Genomic DNA, 17,377 nt, shown 5'->3' with positions numbered 1-17,377 from the left:
TGCGAGGGCTTGTGTCTCACTCGTAACTGCCTCTCACCTCACCAGGATTTCCGGGAGAAGAACACAGACCACATGCGCCCGGACATTGTGGCGCTGCTGCGGAGCAGCGACAGAGCGTACGTGCGGCAGCTCATAGGCATGGACCCGGTGGCCATGTTTCGATGGGGCATCCTGAGAGCTACGATCAGGGGCCTCGCTGCTTTCAACGAGGCCGGTCGCACCTGGGCAGCAAAAACTGCAGGTGTGTTATTAGTGTGAAGACTTCCTAAGTGCCAGATTAATTATTTAGCACATGATTAATCTTAATAACTGAAATGAATCGTCTGCAAAATAATCTGAATTCTGCAGATGAATTAATTGTTAAGCTGATAATTATAAAAGACTGCATTGGTTTCAGTGAAAGTAAGCGATCTGATGACTTTCACTGCTGCAGTGTCTCTGCTCCGTCATTGTGCACATAGAAGTAATGCAGCCTGCAGAGTTGAGGCTAAAGTTTCTCCAAAACTGTTCCCACAAGTCTGATTTGCTGCCTTTTTATTTGCATTATCAGGATTAAATATACTAAACACACAAAAAAGAGTCATGTGACTTTGATAACACCTTTTTCCTGCCAGAAACTTTGAAATCGAACGGCTTTCCCGATGTTAATAATGATTTTTCTCTCTTGTGTTTGTTCGGGGTGTCAGGTGTTATCCGTCCAGTCACCAGAACTCCTTTAGGAGAGCTTCAGCGGTGCAATACCGCAATAGAAAGAATGTACAAGTAAGTAACGTAATTCAACACGAAACTATGAAACTCGCCTTCTGGGTGTCGTGCTCGGGCTGGTTTTTTAACCTTCAGGCTCTTCTGGAGGAAATCTGTGCCTGTGGACGTGGCAGCTAATAACGGTGTTATTGTCACGAAGCACAGACTGATTATTTTAAACAGGATCAACATAATGTTCACCCTTCATGAAGCTGCCACACACACACACACACCAGCTTCCTGTTGGAGGTAAAAGATCTGGACCTCCACATTGATCCTTTCTGCTTTGTTACTGTCTAATTTGAATTGAATCCTCAGCACTGGCACAGACGCATCTCTCACCAGCGCCACTAAAGATAAATCCTCCTTCACTTTACCTCCGTCACCCATATCCTCTGTGTGTGCGGTTCTCTCCTCTCCGTTTCCCCTCCACAGACGAGCTTCTATGCTCGATTTCTACTTTGATCACTCAGAGGAGCGCCCTCTAGAGGCCTTTGAAGACATCTTTGCTAGCTTTGACAGTAAGAAGTAAGTGAATTTGTTTGGCCAGGTGAGAGACGTGAGACACCAGAGAGCACGAGGCCAAACAGGAAGGAACTGCGTTTTGTTTTGTGCCGTTTTCTGAGTTTGCTCTCGTTTACAAACAAAGCGATCATCCGAGCTGTCCAACCACAGCACTCGGATACGTTACATGCTAAAATGTCTGCTCCCTTAAATATGGAGTCAGCCCAGCACAGCAGCCGAACTGAGCTCAGCAGAGTCGTGCTTCCTCTTCCCTCACTGTAAACCCCCAGCTGCAATAATCCCTCTTCCTCGTATTTATTATTCTTGCTGTAGAGCGCAGGGCAGTGTTTGAGCTGGTCCGCTCTGATTAGCCACCTGGATTACTTGCATCAGGAAGCGCGCGCAGACACTGGTGCAGGTGCCGACAGCCCTGCTCTCACACACAAAGACGACTGAGAGCTTTCAGAGACTGGAACAAAACCATAACAGATATTTTGGTCTGCTGAGACCTCTGCCTCCTGCTTGCAGGTCTGAAATTATGTTTCAAAAACACCCTAAATTCAGTTTTCACCAATGTTCAATCGCCCGACGCTTTCCAGATGTGCAGCAGTGAGCTGCAGAGGTTATGTTTCACTGGCACATTAATTGTTGTTCCTTCACTGCCTGACCTCCTGTTCTCATGTCCAGTCGTGGTAAGTACTGCAAAAGTAATGCATGGACTAGATCTGAGGCACGGAAAAGCCCCGTGTGCCATTAACCTCACCGGCCTCTGTTGAAGTACCAGAGGACGTCCAGCAGCCACACAGCCAGTAACAGCCGCAGCATGGAGACAGAGGGAACAGCAGCTCTGCATGTGAACTCACCACAGTGTGTGCGTGTGTGTGTGTCTGTGTGCGTGTGTGTGTGTCTGTGTGCGTGTGTGTGTGTGTGTGTGCGTGTGTGTGTGTGTGTGTGTGTGTGTGTGTGTGTGTGTGTGTGTGTGTGTGTGTGTCTGTGTGTGTGTGTGTGTGTGTGTCTGTGTGTGTGTGTGTGTTGTATATGTGTGTCTTTCTGTGTGTCTGTGTGTGTGTGTGTGTCTGTGTGTGTGTGTGTGTCTCTGTGTGTGTGTGTGTGTGTCTGTGTGTGTGTGTGTCTGTGTGTGTGTGTGTGTCTGTGTCTGTGTGTGTGTGTGTGTGTCTGTGTGTGTCTGTGTGTGTGTGTGTGTGTGTGTGTGTGTGTGTCTGTGTCTCTGTGTGTGTGTGTGTGTCTGTGTGTGTCTGTGTGTGTGTGTGTGTGTGTGTCTGTGTGTGTGTGTCTGTGCGTGTGTGTGTGTGTGCCTGTCGTGTGTGTGTGTCTGTGTGTGTCTGTGTGTGTGTGTGTGTGTGTCTGTGTGTGTGTCTGTGTGTGTGTGTCTGTGTGTGTGTGTGTGTATGTGTGTGTGTGTGTGTGTGTGTGTGTGTGGTGTGTGTCTGTGTGCGTGTGTCTGTGTGTCTGTGTGTGTCTGTGTCTGTGTGTGTCTGTGTGTGTGTGTGTGTGTGTGTGTGTGTGTGTGTGTGTGTGTGTGTCTGTGTGTGTGTGTTGTGTGTCTGTGTTGTGTGTGTCTGTGTGTGTGTGTGTGTGTCTGTGTCTCTGTGTGTGTGTGTGTCTGTGTGTGTCTGTGTGTGTGTGTGTGTGTGTGTGATGTGTGTGTGTGTGTGTGTGTGTGTGTGTCTGTGTGTGTGTGTGTGTGTGTGTGTGTGTGTGTGTGTGTGTGTGTGTCTGTGTGTGTCTGTGTCTGTGTGTGTCTGTGTCTGTGTGTGTCGTGTGTGTGTGTGTGTGTGTGTGTGTGTGTGTGTGTGTGTGTGTGTGTGTGTCTGTGTGTGGGTGTCTGTGTGTGTGTTGTGTGTGTGTGTGTGTGTGTGTGTGTGTTCTTGTGTTGTGGGTGTGTGTGTGTCTGTGTGTGTCTGTTGTGTGTGTGTGTGTGTGTCTGTGTCGTGTGTGTCTGTGTGTGTCTGTGTGTGTGTGTGTGTGTGTGTGTGTGTGTGTGTGTCTGTGTGTGTGTGTGTGTCTGTGTGTGTGTGTGTGTCTGTGTGTGTGTGTGTGTGTCTTTGTGTGTGTGTCTGTGTGTGTGTGTGTCTGTGTGTGTGTGCGTGTGTGTGTGTGTGTGTCTGTGTGTGTGTGCTGTGTGTCTGTGTCTTGTGTGTGTGTGTCTGTGTGTGTGTGTGTCTGTGTGTGTGTGTGTGTGTGTGTGTGTGTGTGTGTGTGTGTGTCTGTGTGTGTGTGTGTGTGTCTGTGTCTCTGTGTGTGTGTGTGTGTGTGTGTGTGTGTGTGTGTGTGTGTGTGTCTGTGTGTGTGTGTGTGTGTCTGTGTGTGTGTGTGTGTGTCTGTGTCTCTTGTGTGTGTGTGTGTCTGTGGTGTGTGTGTGTGTGTGTGTGTGTGTGTGTGTGTATGTGTGTCTGTGTGTGTGTCTGTGTGTGTCTGTGTGTGTCTGTGTGTGTGTGTGTGTGTGTGTGTGTGTCTGTGTGTTGTGGTTTCCTTCTACATGAACCATAAAGGTTTTGTGGGTCATTCTTCACAGTGTGAAAGCTGACGTTTCTCCTGAGTGTGTGTTTTTGGTGGTTTGTTTTCCTAACAGATGTTTTGTCACACCCCGCTTTACTTCTTTTCCTTCCCTCCTTCTCTGTTTCCCCCCACCTCTCCTGCTTCCCCTCCCTCCCCCCTGTTTACACCGATTGTGCGTGTGCGTGCGGTGTGATCAGAAACATGCATGCAGAGATCATCAGCTCCATTAAGAACTTGCAGCTGGATGGTGAGGACCCTCGCAAACTGCTGCAGTCCTGGGGTCGCCTCCGCTTCCCGCGACACGTCCTTCAGTGAGTCTGCAGACAGACCTGGCATCAGCTCCCGCTCAGATCAGTGCAGCTCATGTTAAACTTTATTTAAATAATAAAGTAGATCACACGTGTTTGGAGCTGGAGTCGATATTTCCAGCAGTGACTAGTTTCCGCGGTCACATTTAAAGCCAGATGATTCCAGTCTGATGTGATTTGATCAAATAAAATATTCATTATTGCATTTTCATATTGTTAGCTCTGGTGTGTAGGTGCCGAGGTTTCTTGAAGGCTGAAACGCCATGAATACTTTTGTTTGCTGCTGCATGAACTTCCAGACTGTTGGCATGCAAGGTCCTTCAGAGCATCTTGTGACGTAATGGCCCAGCAGCCTTGCAGCATGTTACATTTTACAGCAGAAGCAGCGGCGAGGATTTGAAGTTTAGGGTTTTGTTTTTATGCAGTGATGAAAGAGAGAGTACGTCTGAGTACGAGCCTCTGCTGGGCTCATTGTGTAGAGTTACATCCCGTCTCCTGCAGCATACATCCTCTTCCTCTGTCTGTCGTCCTTCCCTCATCACTCACCTTCTCATCAGTCTTGCTTCTCGTGCTCGTCATTCATCCGATTCAGGTCCAAGCCTAATGTTCATCACTGTCTGCGCATGAAGGAGTCACCCATCCATACTAACCTGGCCTTCACGTACATCATCCGCTTCCTCATTAAGTCGTCAGGCGTTCAGCACTTCTGTCCGTCAGACTCAAAGTTTGTTTCTTCACTTTTTGCAGGAAAAACAAGGGCATCAAAATAAGGCAACCCATCCCAAAGGTAAAGTGTAAAGGCAGATAAACCTGAGATTGTGCTCTTCCCCAGTTTGAAGATTGCAAGCAAAGGAATTCATCTTCCATTTATTGCTCTGCAGAGTTTGCTGGATTCTCGATCTCTAAAGTTCATCGTGAGCCTGACGTTGCAGGATCGCACTACCAAGTCTCTGCTCCACCTGCACAAGAAGAAGAAGCCTCCCAGCATCAGTGCCCAGTTCCAGGTAACTTTACCTGTAACCTTATCTGCACATTGTGCTTGCAAACAATCGCCTCTGCGAAGCTTCGGCAAACCGCTGTTTTTGTTGTCCTCAGACTTCTCTGACCAAACTCTTAGAGACTCTAAACAGAGCCGAGCCTTTCTTCATTCGGTGTATCCGCTCCAATGCTGAGAAGGTAAGCGTGATTCTTTAGTCGTTGATGTTTTCTTTCTTTTTAAATGCAATAACAGCATAAATTCTTGGTGCTTTTAATAACAAGAACTCGTCACATTGTTACCACTTTGTAAATGATGATCGTGGGTATTTATGTCAAACTGAGCAGAAGGAGATGCATCTGGATGAAGCCTTGGTGCTGCAGCAGCTGCGGTACACGGGTATGCTGGAGACCGTTCGCATCAGGAGGTCCGGCTACGGAGCCAAGTACACATTCCAGGTATTGCAAACGTGCCCTTCCTTTGGGAAATTTACTTCAGGCACAGAGTTCATATTTTCATGTTGATTAGATGTTAATATTCTGGTCTGCGTCAGGGCACACGTGAAAAACAGAAGTGGAAACTGCTCCACCTGCTGTATTCATATGCTTTTCTGTTCCTGCAGGACTTCATGGAGCAGTTCAGGGTTTTGCTGCCAAAGAACGCGACTGCCTGCAAAGAGGACATCTCAGCGCTGCTTGAGAAGAAGATGGGCCTCAACCCGACCACATACCAGATAGGCAAAACAAAGGTACAACCTGTTACGCTCCTATAAACGTGGTCCTGCAGACACCAGCATCCACATTCGTGATGCCACCCTGGTGTGTTTTGTCCTTTCAGGTGTTCTTGAAAGAGCTCGAGCGACAGCAGCTGCAGGACGTGCTGCACAAGGACGTAATGCGCAAGATCATCTTCCTGCAGCGCTGGGTCAGAGCTCACCTGCAGAGGAAAGAGTTTCTAGAAATGAGGCAGGCGGCCGTCACGATCCAGGTAAACACAGACCCGATTCCAAACTCTGGGAGGTATTTTAAGAACGGTGCTGATTGTTTTCACCGTCGCCCTCTCTCTCAGCGTTCATGGCGTCGGTACCGCAGAGAGGAGCAAAGACGGCAGGCGGCCACTCTGATCCAGGCGGTGTGGAGAGGCCACAGACAGAGATCGGCGTACGCCAAGCAAAGAAGAGGCGCTACCAAAATCCAGGCCCTGGTCAGAGGACACTCTGCACGCAGAAGGTAGAAAACGCACTCGGCAGGGCTGCCTGTGTAATCTGCTGCGTGAGAGGTGACGCTGACAGTCTGGTGTCGCATTATCTGCTGTGCATTTCAGGTGCCTTTCAATCCGTGAGGAGAAACGGAAGAAAGAGGAGGAGGAAGAAGAGGCTCGGAGGAGGGCTGCAGAAGAAGAGAGGATGCGAAGGGAAGAGGAGGAAGAGGCAAGAAGAAAAGCAGAAGAGGAGCAAAGGCGAAGAATGGAAGAAGCAGCAAGGAGAAGGGCAGAAGAGGCAGCCAGGAAAGCAAAGGAGCAACGACTTGCAGAGGAACCTCAAACGAGAGAGGACTCGGATATAGAGCTGGTCACTGAGGAGATGCTGGATAAAAACCTCAATGCACAGGGTTTAGAGGAGGAAGAGGAGGGTGAAGATGTTAATAGAAGTTCAAATTCAGAGGAAGAACGTGGCAAAGAGAAAGAGCTGGAGCGTGAGGCAATGCATTCGGAAGCTTGCAGTAACCAAGCTGAGGCTGGACCCCAGCTGGATGAGGAGGAGGAGGATCTGGAGAGCCAAACACTAGAAGAGTCAAAGGCTGATCTGCCCTCTGATAGGCTCATCTCCAGTGCACTTACGCCCACATCTCCAGCTGAGGGCGAGGATAAAGAAGCTAGCACAACCTCCACACCTCCAAACGCTGAACAAAAGAGACCACAAACTTCGACTGTTAACAGGGGCCTGTCAACCAGGAGCCAGGAGAAGAGGGAGCAGAGGAGGCAAAGAGGGCTGGAACACAGCCGCAGAGAGTCCGAGCGAGTCGCCTCGTCTTCATCCACCAACAAGGATCCCACGACCACGCCGAAGAGCAAAAACCAGGAGCCATCGAAGCTAAAAGAGCGCTCAGACAGCAAGGAGCTGGACCAGTACACCTTTGTGAACTGGAAAGTGAAGGAAGACAAGGGAGCGAAGAAGGAGGCAAAAAGTTCTCCTCCCTCCGCCGGTCCTGTCCGTCCGTCTTCATTACCTCTGGCGCCCGCCGACTCTTTGTCGGAGAGAAACGGCCTCAGCGAGAATGTCGGCGCGGTAAATCTGCAGCGTCGGCCTGGGGCGATAAAGGAGAAGCCGGAAAAGTGGAGGGGGAGGAGGAGTAACGGGGAGCTCTCTGAGAACATCAGCCCTTCTCCACCTCAAAGCAGAGAACAGACCAAAAAGCTGTACGTCTCAGTCTGCTGGCTGAAGCTACTTTACAACAGTTGGTTCAGTTCGGCTTTTCTTTAATCGATCTTCCTCTTCTGTCTGCGTTTCAGGAATGAAACATTCTCGTCGATCGACAGCTTGTCTCCCGGCTCTGATGCCGGCGCTTCCATCAAAGAGGTATTTTCCGTCGATTCAATGTAAAGTGGCCGTTATAGAGAAACGTTTGTCAGTTTGTGGGAACATCTGCGCTCTGATGTCGTGTAAGTAACTCGATATTCTCTGCTGAACAGCTTTCCCCGACTGACAGCTCTGGTGATGTTTCAAAGGGAGGCTCCGTGAGAAAGAGACAGCAGGAGGCTGCCGGGTACCAGGATTCTGCCCACTCAGTCGCATCCACACCTGACAGGTACCACAGCTGCTGATGGAGTGCAAACACATGTTCTGGTTGCATAAAAAGAAACGAATGAATGTCAGGCGTGTCTGTGACGTGAACTAATGTGTGGTCGTTCTTATGTGTTTTGCTTCTGTGGATCGCAGGCCCAGCGGTTTCTTCAGCAAAATCTTTAAAAAAGGCAAAGATGCCCAGACTCCAGACAACGGGGAGCTGACCTTCGCTCAGACTCTCAACGAGAAGTCGACCGCATGGGAAGGTAAATCGCACAAGAGGAGTAGCTGAAGCTGCTTTGCTCACCTGCGGTAGTTTCTGGCCTTAACGACTCGGGACGCGTTCTCTCTTTCAGCCCCGATATCCGGACACGCGCCCCGATCTCAATCCGGTGACCGCGGCGGCAAAGCTATAGGCAGAAATCCCAGCATTAAAATCAGCCGAGCCACACGAGTCTCTGAACAGTGGAACGCCTCGCTGGATCGAGAAATCACCAACGCCAACGAGCTGCGGCACCTCGACGAGTTTCTGGGCAACCAGGTGAGCGAAAGGCGACAAGATGACGGACTCGATGAAGGAAATGAGATTCGCACGTTTCTAAAAGGGTTTTATTCCTCTGCAGGTGAACGATTTCCGCTCCAGGAGCAAGACGCTGTCAGAGACGGAAAACATCTTTGTGACAGCCACCATGCAGTTCAGAGAGAACATCAAAGCCATGTATTCTCTTCCTGTAAGTCTCTGAGCTGCCATCAAAGCAGCTTCATCACACGATCAACGTTCACCCTCACCATCGTCTCTTCTTCCTCGTTTTCCCTCCCGTCTCCTAACAGAAACCCACCATCGGCTACAAAGGTCTAATGTCAGGCTACCAGAACAAAGTGATGCACCTGGCAGGGAGCAAAAGGAAGGAAGAAGTCCAACTGGTGGTGAACCTGTTCCAGTCGGTGCTGGATGGTTTCATCAGAGGAGAGATGAAGAAGGAGGAGGCTGAACCTGCAAAGGTAAAAACAAAGCAACTCGACTTGTTCAGCTTCGTCACTGCGAATAAGAAAAACAGTGTTCACACCTGTGATTTGTGCCTGTCTGTCGTCAGCCCGCCAAAGCGAGAAAGAAGAGGAGGAAGAAAGACAAAAGTGTAAGTGATGCAGCGTTTGACGTCTTTTATCACAGTAATGATTTTGTCTTTAATTGATTGGTTGTCTTTTCAGGTGGAAAATCCGCTGGATCACATTTTCAGTAACTATCAGGTCAACATTATGCAGTCATGTGACCAGTGTACTTCCTACATCTGGGGCATGGAGAAGGCCTACATGTGCAGCAGTGAGTGAGCCCGACGAAGCGTTTTCAGCACAGCATGCTGTAAAAGACTCAAGTTCAGCTTCGACTGACTTCAATTCTTAATCTTTTCTCACAGATTGTAAAATGGTGTGCCACAAGAAGTGCATCTCCAAGATAAACACCGACTGCTCCACCTTCTCTGCCAAAAAGGTGGGTTTTCATCATAGACTGTAAGTAAAGGATGGCTGGTTTGCATTTGCCCACCAAAGGTTAGACCTGCACACTCCTGCAGCATGTCGGTGCAGTGGTTCTCCTCCTCCCACTGTCTGAAAACATTCACATCTGGTTAATCCGTGATTTGAAGTCGTGGATGAGAGGAAGATGAAGTGCTTAAAGTTTGTGGAATACTGTAAACGAGTTAATCCAGTGTTTTAAATGATTCTCATCTACTTAAAATTACCTCCTGTTCCTGTTAACTCCATTTAAAAAACACAAACATAATAAAAATGATGTGCTAGTTGACATTGTGTGTAAATGTATGTTTAAAGGTGGTGTGTAGTCTAACCTGCACGGAGAGGTCAGGAAGACTACGAAATGTCACTCCCTTTCATGTCATAGCCACAAAGTAGCCACGCCCAGAATCAAACCTCACTTTGTTTTTAAATGTAACCATAATTTCCTATCATCATGAAGAAGTTTGAAACTCATGTTTGGGACCATGAACTCATCACGAGACGTTCACTGAACTAAAGTCGAGTCATTTTTCTCTCCAGTTGAGGTTTGTTACCATCAGCGTTGCCCTCTACTGGCCATTGGAGAGAATGCAGTTTTAAGAACATTGGCTTCAATTTGCAGTGGTATCCATCTTTTATATACAGTCTGTGTTGTGCATTAAATAAAATACAGGGCTGGGTTAGTGATTAGTTATAAACACTGTGCATAAAAAGTTTTCTAATCCAGCCCCTGTTCCACTAGCTTTGAATAAAAAATAAAATTTTCTAATCAAGTAACTTTTTTTCTGCTGGTCTTTTTAAGAAGCGTTTTTGCACTGTCGGCGTCGGCTGCATATTTATCTTTGATCATAGACACGCAGTGTTTGAAAACGTTAAATAAAGTTAATGAAAGCGGCCCTTCGGGAGGAAGCAGCTGCCTGGGAAGCACGCTTCCACGTGTTCAATAATATTTGGGAACATTTGACTCGTTTGTAGTGAAGAATGTGTGATTCGGATGTTGTGGGTGGATCATGGCGAGGTCCGACTGACCGCTGCCGTCTGGTGACTCCACAGAATGATGACGAGTTTACCGGGCAGCACTTCGGGGTGCGTGTGTGTCACCTGCTCAATGAGAAGAATCCGGTACCGATGGTGCTGGAAATGATGCTGGAGCACGTGGAGATGCACGGCCTCTACACGGAGGGCATCTATCGCAAATCGGGCTCTGCCAACCGGATGAAAGAGCTTCACCAGAAACTGGACACAGGTCAGACATCAACTTGGTTTCTGCTTTTTCTGACTCCTAAAACGACATCGCTGAGCTGACGACGACTTTGTGTTTAGACCCCAACTCGGCCTGCCTCGAAGACTATCCCATCCACACAGTGACAGGCTTGGTAAAGCAGTGGCTGAGGGAGCTGCCAGACCCACTGATGACCTTCACACATTACAACGACTTCCTGCATGCAGTCGGTGAGGAGGACGTTTCTCACTAGTGCGCTCGTGTCTTTGCATTTTTGTCTGTTTTTGAAGAATTGATTTTTGTTGCATTTTCCTCTCGTCAGACCTTCCAGAGAAGCAGGAGCAGCTTCATGCCATCTATAAAGTGCTGGACGAGCTCCCGACTGCAAATTACAACACCTTGGAGAGGCTCGTCTTCCACCTCGTCAGGCAGGGATCCTCGTTTGTTTGATTCTGATCACTTCTCCTGCGCTGAGATGGCTCATTGTCTCCTGTCTTATTTGTTATGCGTGTATTCAGTTAAACAGCGAGGTGATCATTTACAGCAGTGTGTGATTCTCCTGCAGGGTGTGCAAAGAAGAGGCTCACAACCGCATGTCTCCCAACTCACTGGCCATAGTGTTTGCACCGTGCATCCTCCGCTGCCCGGACAGCGCAGACCCACTGCTCAGCATGAAAGACGTTGCCAAGACAACCACGTAAGACCGCCAAGAAATCTCATGAATGTAATACGAGGGTTGAATTGGGTGGGTGTGGGGTCTTTGTGTTCACTTGGACTCTGAAAGAGGAAATATTTACATTTTAATTTATTCGGTTAAGTCAGTGTATTTTATATAGAACCAATCCTCAAGATGCTTTGTATTGTAATGTTAAGCCGCTAACATAGTAGAAAGAAGCCCCACCCTGATCGCTCTTTTGTTTGCAGATGTGTGGAGATGCTCATCAACGAGCAGATCCGGCGCTACAACGAGAAGATGGAGGAAATCGAGCAGCTGGAGTACGCCGAGGCTCTAGCCGTTAACCAGCTGAAGCTCAAGAGGCAGAACACGGTGAGGAAGAGAGCGCCGCTCGCCTCTGTCCGCGTCCTTGTCCATTTAGACAAATTAAGTCGACACTAAGAAGCTGGATGAAGGTCACGTAATAAAGTCGACCCCACTGTCAGAATCTGATATCTTTAGCTTCCGTGCGTAACGTGTCCAATGTTCCTTGTCTCTCTTTAGCACTACTGGCGTTTACCGCTCAGGCTACCAGCTCCTTACAAAGGAGCGGTGGTACGTATCATCGATTTCTCCTGGTAGAGTCGACCTTGTAGTTGTAGTTTGTAGTGGTCTGCCATGTCGAGGCGCCTGTGCATGGCATGTAAGATGTGGGTCAAACTTTGGCTGTCGTGTGTGTGTTTGGGGGTTTTTCTTTCCTTAATACTGTTTATTCTTCCATACTAACTGGGAATAGACTGCATGTTGCTGTTAACTGGTTTGTGCCCTGCTTGTGATGTGAGAGCACACCGTGGTTCTGGGTTTGAAGGACTGTTACTACCTACGAACAGCTGTTTTGTGACTGATTTGTTCAACCTTAAGAGGAAAGAAGGCCACAGAGCTCTGAAGGTGGTGTTGTCTACAGAGCAATCACTCGGCAGCACATTTTGGTGAAAAGAGTAAAAGTGTGCATTCACTTGGATCTCTTTGAATACTTTCTGTAAGAATTCATATGCAGGTGCATGAAAACCTCCCCATCACCCTGCCTTTCTCTCGACCTCACTAACACCTTTTGGTTCAGTTTCAGGTTTGGGTTAAAGTCATGTGTGTCTGTTTCTGTAGCGTTTGTTATACTGTGGACGTTTTCAGTTTGGGTGAAGGTGTGATCCTCTGTCTTGTGCAGATGCACGAGAAGGTCAGCACGGATCTGAGCGTGGTCCCCGAGAACGAGCCTCTGGATTCGGACACGGAGGCCGAGAAGAACCTGATGGAACGTATCAAGTCCATCAAACAGGAGAAGTAAGATTGCGCTCTCAGCACTTTTCAGTTCCTCAGGTGTGCTGTCTTCATCGTCCAGTTCCTAATGCATGTGATTTCCTCTTCATCTCACCTTCAGAGAGGATCTTGCCTGTCGCCTGCCAGAGATGGAGCAGCCTGGTTCAGACCAGGAGAATCTCGACTCCGAAGCCTCGCTGAGCTCTGAGAGCCTCTTGGACGAGCAGCAGCGCTCGGCTCACAGCTCGGAGCCTGAAGGTCAGTAGTAAGGTACAGTCTGGACTTCCTACCTGTTTCTGTCTCCTGCGGGTTTCTGACCAGACCGCGGGGCCTGCTGGGCGGGGCCCTTCCTGTCTTTTGTGGCACAGGTCTGGACCAGTGATGGTGAAGGTGGGCGGTGACGTCTGCTCTGTAGCAAAGCAGGTCGGAGGAACGGCAACCGTGTTTTTGTGTGTTTGTGTGCATGTAAATGCATGTGTGGCACAGCTGCATGCTCACGTTTCACCCAAAGTTGATTTGCTGAACATTTGGCGTCCACATCAGATCAGATGCTTGTAATTGTAACTCACTGGGTGCATTTTGATTTTTCTTCTTGCCTAACGTGGTTGCATGATCTTCCTTTTGCCTTTCACTCTGCTGTGAGCCTCTTGGTTAAATATTCCTCATCCTTCCTCTATCCTCTTCTCTTCCAGGACGCGGTGCTCATCAGCTGAGGAGATCCAAACCGCTTTGTCTTCCCAAACCTTCAGATCTGACCCAGAGGCCTAAAGTCCCCAGTGGACGCATCTCTGTGTCGACCCTCACCCCTGCTAGCTCCACCTCTTCTTTGGCCAGCTGCACTTCTTCAACTTCTGAATCCTCCAACACCTCCTTCAGGCATCCGCTTCAGCGTCGCAACCCCATCATCCCAAACACGGTTAAACTCCCGCAGGGAGTCTGCTCCCAGGCGCCAACCTCGAGTCCACCTCAGTCTCACGCCCCTCCCGGAAGCCGAGCGCCCGCCTTCTCGGTCAAGAGACGAGAGCAGCCCGGCCGCCGTAAAGACAGCACCCAGTCCCTTTACCTCGACGGGTCAGAGTGCGACTTGCTGCTGCGTTTTTCTTCCTGTCCTCCTTCAGCCGCCTCTTCCTCTTCTTCCGTCTCCACGGCTGCGCCCACTCCTCAGCTCCAGCACAGCGACACGAAAGTCTCAAACGTCCACAGACGGTTTTCTGACCCGGACATCCCGTACATGGATGATGAAGTCTGAGCGGGGAGGAGCACAAGCGACTGGAACGGTGAAGAGGATTAAGGACGGCGACCCGCAAGCAGACAAACAAAAGGAATTCAAACGCTCTCGGATTCGACGCAGCAGAGCGCTCGGACAGGCTGGAACTTGATGTGTGTAAAGGAAAGGAGAGACGCGACGCAGGCGCAGCTGCTGCGGCTCCACATGCATGAACCCAGCTCGCACAAACTGCAGCTGCTGCTGTCTGAGGGAACTAACGTGTCGTTAGTCAAAAGGACTGGACCACATGTTGCCAAGCACCTTTTCAATCTTTTTAATATGTTGTCCTCACTGTTGATTACTTCAGTGGGACCAGAGGCAGTTTCCTCCCGTAGCCTCATAATGATTTTTTTATTAATTTGTGCTAATTCAAGAAAATATTGCAGGTTTCAGTCGCACTTTTCATTTCTTAGTTCTCCCAGTGAGTGAAACCCGCTCGCTGAAACGTTAGCTAGTGCCTTGATGTTGTACATTGACTTGTTAAAAAGCTCATTCTCATGTCACGATGATGGAACGGTGCTCGCAGAGGGAGGGATGTGTTTGTCGTGGAAAACAAGGACCTAAACCTGCACATTGTGACTGTTGCACACACACAGCATTCTCTGTTCGCCTTCATGTTTTACCCGCCGCACAACACACACCAAATAGGAAGTCATTGCATTCACGCAGCAAAGGGAACGGGAGCAGCACACGCCACTTTCTCCACGGAAACCCACACAAACCCAGCCACGATCCAAGAGCGGTGCCACCGCGTGTCCTTGAACTTCCCCTCCTCTAAAATCACTCGGTCCCATTATTAGAAAAGTCTGCTGAAGCACAGCTCCGGCCAACTTTGTATGAGATGTAATACTAATGTTCCTCTCTGACTGCTGATGATGATGATGTATGATGATGTTAGTTCGTCTGGATTATGAGGAAGATGTTCTGATGTGTAACAGAGTGCATGGTGACTTTGACTGAATGAGCTGTAATGTTTCTTAGTATTAACATGAAAATACAGTACATGATGCTTGTAACGTGCGCTGCTCTGTGTTTCCATCACGCACAATTAGAACGATTTTCTTTTACGCTGGAAACAGAAGCTGGTGATAAACAAGAGTTATTAAAATAAATCTGTAGGACGTTTATAAACTCTCCAGGAGTTAGTCTGCTCCAAATTAGGTTCATAGGTTGACTTGGACCTTCAGTACAGACAATATGGAGTAACATGAAACTAGAAATACTGCACATCATGGCATTACATTAGGTACATGTTGCTAGTACTGGGTACAGACCACCTGGTGTGGTCTCCTGCTGGTGTAGCTCATCTGCTTCAGGGTTTAACATGTTCAGAGATGATCTTCTGCACTCCTATAAGCTCCAAGCCGTCGGGCCAGCCTCTGATCTTTAGCATCAAACTGCCGCTTGCTGGATATTTGCTCTTATTTGGATCTTTATCTGTAATCCCCAGAGATGGTTGTGTGGGACAATCCCAGCAGATCAGCAGTCTTTGAAATCCTCACACCAACAACCAGCCCTGTTCAGTATCACTTAAATCCCCTTTCTTGCTCATTTTGAGCTTCAGCAGGTCGTCTTGATTATATCTGCGTGTTTAAAAGCACTGACTCGGCTGATTTGATATTTGCATTAACCACTAGGTGAACAGGTGTACCTAATAAAGTGGCCGGAGTGTGTGTGTTTAACATTTTGCTTTAAGATGGCTAAAACTCCCAGAGGTGGGTATAATTTTACAGTCTCACGGAGCCATTCCTGCCTTAAACAGTCATTACAACTCGGGTCAGGTCTTCTTAAATGAGCCGCTTCTTTGTCACAGTAAACTGCAGCCGTCTGCACAGACCTCGCTGCTTTTGATTTTGTGTGGAGTGGAATTAATGCACCTTGAGCACACAAAGGCTCCACAGTTCAGGATCAGCTGCCACAATGCAAGATCTGTTTTTCAAGTGATGTCATACGAGTCATTTCTTCAGACTTCATAAAGCTGCACCAGAGCCGCGCACAGGAAATTACACCAACATGAGTTTTAACAGTGTCACGCAAGCGCCCCTTGAAGTGGTTACATTTATTTTTGCCGTTTTTACGCCCTGAGCTGTGGTCAGCATTTTCCTTCCTGGTCGTGGGTGATTTACCAGCCTCGCACACCATCCACTGTTAAGCAAATTAAAGTTTATGTAGTTTCACGTACCTCCATGCGGGTTGGGATACGTGAGTCTGATAGATGATTATTCTCCTCTCTGCACCACCCACACAGCTGGGCATGCTCAGGTGGAAGGGCGCTGCAGTGATAGGTATGTGGGGTACTAGGTTAACAAATCATTAAAAAGTGTTTATCCCACCTAACAGGTGCAAACAAAGTCCTGAAGCGTTCAAGGCCTGAACAGACTGGGACTATTTTTTGACATGAAGACTAAAATTGTTGCTCTGAAGATTTGAACAGGCTGTGTCATGTGACCTGCCGGATGACCTCCTTCTTGGACTTGATCCACAGATGCCTCATATCTGGAAAACGCAGCTCCAACTTCAGCCCGTTGGTGGTGCAGAAGTTTCCGGCTACAGATTAAAACTTTGGTGAGAAGATTCAGTCAACTGTCTCCAATCGGTGCTCCACGTTGCAAAAATAGTTATGATTCTAGAAGCTGTAGATGATGTAGGCCATAAGAAAAGGTCTAAACACTGAGTGCCCTGAGTGATGCAGACCGTGTACTAAATGGGCTATTATACTTTACGCACTGTAGTGTAGTGATAAGCACAACATGACTTTATATCCAGTGCTAATCTTTCATTCCATCTGTTTACATGTAAAGCAGTTTGAGTGTCATAGATACCGTACAGCAAAATAACCCATGTATTATAAAACAAAACGTAATCAATACAGTCAATATAGGCATACATGGATACTTGATAAACTATCAGGCCACCACCCAGTGTAATGTTTATGCCACAATTACCATAAATTAACAGTACTGAAAATATCAAACTCATTTTCTGTTTCTGTAACGACTGAGACGCCAGTTTGTCCAAGCTTGTCAGTCAAAAATCATATTTTTAATTTTATTTATGTAATCTTTTACAAAAAAGCAGAAAAAATAGGAAAGCACATTATTATTATTATTATTATTATTTATTATTATTATTTAATGGCATTGCGTAAAAGAAAATATCGTTGTGCTTGACTCTCAGAGAAGTCCAGTATGGCGCCTCAAATTGGGGTATAAAAAAGTGAATTTAGTGTTTTATTTGCCCAATAAATAAAATTTAAAAACAATATTTTTAACTTTTAGTTTTCTTTTAGTGTTTTTATGGCAGTATTTTTTTTAAGAACTGTATATGAACACATACAAAACATACATAAATAAAAAAGTACTACATACAGACATGTTGTGGTTTTGGTGCCAGAATGATGTGTTTTATATTTATTTTATTATTTTATTTCTCCCGAATAGAGAGAAATAGATTAAGATAAAACTTTGGGATCTAACGAGATTATTATTATTATTAATAATAATAATAATAATAATAATAATAATAATAATAATAATAATAATAATAATAATAAGTCTAGCTTTTTAAATT

General features: G+C 47.3%; 1 protein-coding gene across 9 annotated transcripts in view; it reads left to right on the top strand.

The window, feature by feature from the left end:
- LOC102306206 (unconventional myosin-IXb) overlaps positions 1–14,823 on the top strand; it is a 54,902-nt gene extending 40,079 nt beyond the window's left edge. For 2 of the 9 annotated variants that reach the window (XM_005930936.3, XM_042224265.1), the window contains exons 15-44: positions 46–241; positions 687–762; positions 1,180–1,272; positions 3,966–4,079; positions 4,824–4,863; positions 4,958–5,080; positions 5,172–5,252; positions 5,400–5,510; positions 5,675–5,800; positions 5,890–6,039; positions 6,121–6,281; positions 6,376–7,470; positions 7,564–7,630; positions 7,744–7,859; positions 7,991–8,103; positions 8,194–8,378; positions 8,461–8,568; positions 8,669–8,839; positions 8,932–8,973; positions 9,047–9,158; positions 9,253–9,326; positions 10,403–10,595; positions 10,673–10,801; positions 10,894–10,999; positions 11,137–11,268; positions 11,496–11,619; positions 11,791–11,841; positions 12,449–12,564; positions 12,662–12,798; positions 13,233–14,823. In XM_005930936.3, the coding sequence (XP_005930998.1) occupies positions 46–241; positions 687–762; positions 1,180–1,272; positions 3,966–4,079; positions 4,824–4,863; positions 4,958–5,080; positions 5,172–5,252; positions 5,400–5,510; positions 5,675–5,800; positions 5,890–6,039; positions 6,121–6,281; positions 6,376–7,470; positions 7,564–7,630; positions 7,744–7,859; positions 7,991–8,103; positions 8,194–8,378; positions 8,461–8,568; positions 8,669–8,839; positions 8,932–8,973; positions 9,047–9,158; positions 9,253–9,326; positions 10,403–10,595; positions 10,673–10,801; positions 10,894–10,999; positions 11,137–11,268; positions 11,496–11,619; positions 11,791–11,841; positions 12,449–12,564; positions 12,662–12,798; positions 13,233–13,789 (4,899 nt within the window). In that variant the 3' untranslated portion in view covers positions 13,790–14,823. Of the gene's footprint in view, positions 1–45; positions 242–686; positions 763–1,179; positions 1,273–3,965; positions 4,080–4,823; positions 4,864–4,957; positions 5,081–5,171; positions 5,253–5,399; positions 5,511–5,674; positions 5,801–5,889; positions 6,040–6,120; positions 6,282–6,375; positions 7,471–7,563; positions 7,631–7,743; positions 7,860–7,990; positions 8,104–8,193; positions 8,379–8,460; positions 8,569–8,668; positions 8,840–8,931; positions 8,974–9,046; positions 9,159–9,252; positions 9,327–10,402; positions 10,596–10,672; positions 10,802–10,893; positions 11,000–11,136; positions 11,269–11,495; positions 11,620–11,790; positions 11,842–12,448; positions 12,565–12,661; positions 12,811–12,908; positions 12,964–13,232 lie in introns of all 9 variants that reach the window. The other 7 variants (XM_005930941.3, XM_005930942.3, XM_005930938.3 and 4 more) reach the window with 7 other exon arrangements.
- Positions 14,824–17,377: the final 2,554 nt, after the last annotated feature.

Source organism: Haplochromis burtoni, unplaced genomic scaffold (assembly GCF_018398535.1).
Source record: "Haplochromis burtoni strain Fernald_Lab_line unplaced genomic scaffold, NCSU_Asbu1 Contig_133, whole genome shotgun sequence".
NCBI lineage: Eukaryota > Metazoa > Chordata > Actinopteri > Cichliformes > Cichlidae > Haplochromis > Haplochromis burtoni.
The sequence above is the reverse complement of the archived record's forward strand: the minus strand, read 5'-3'. Positions and strand labels throughout refer to the sequence as shown.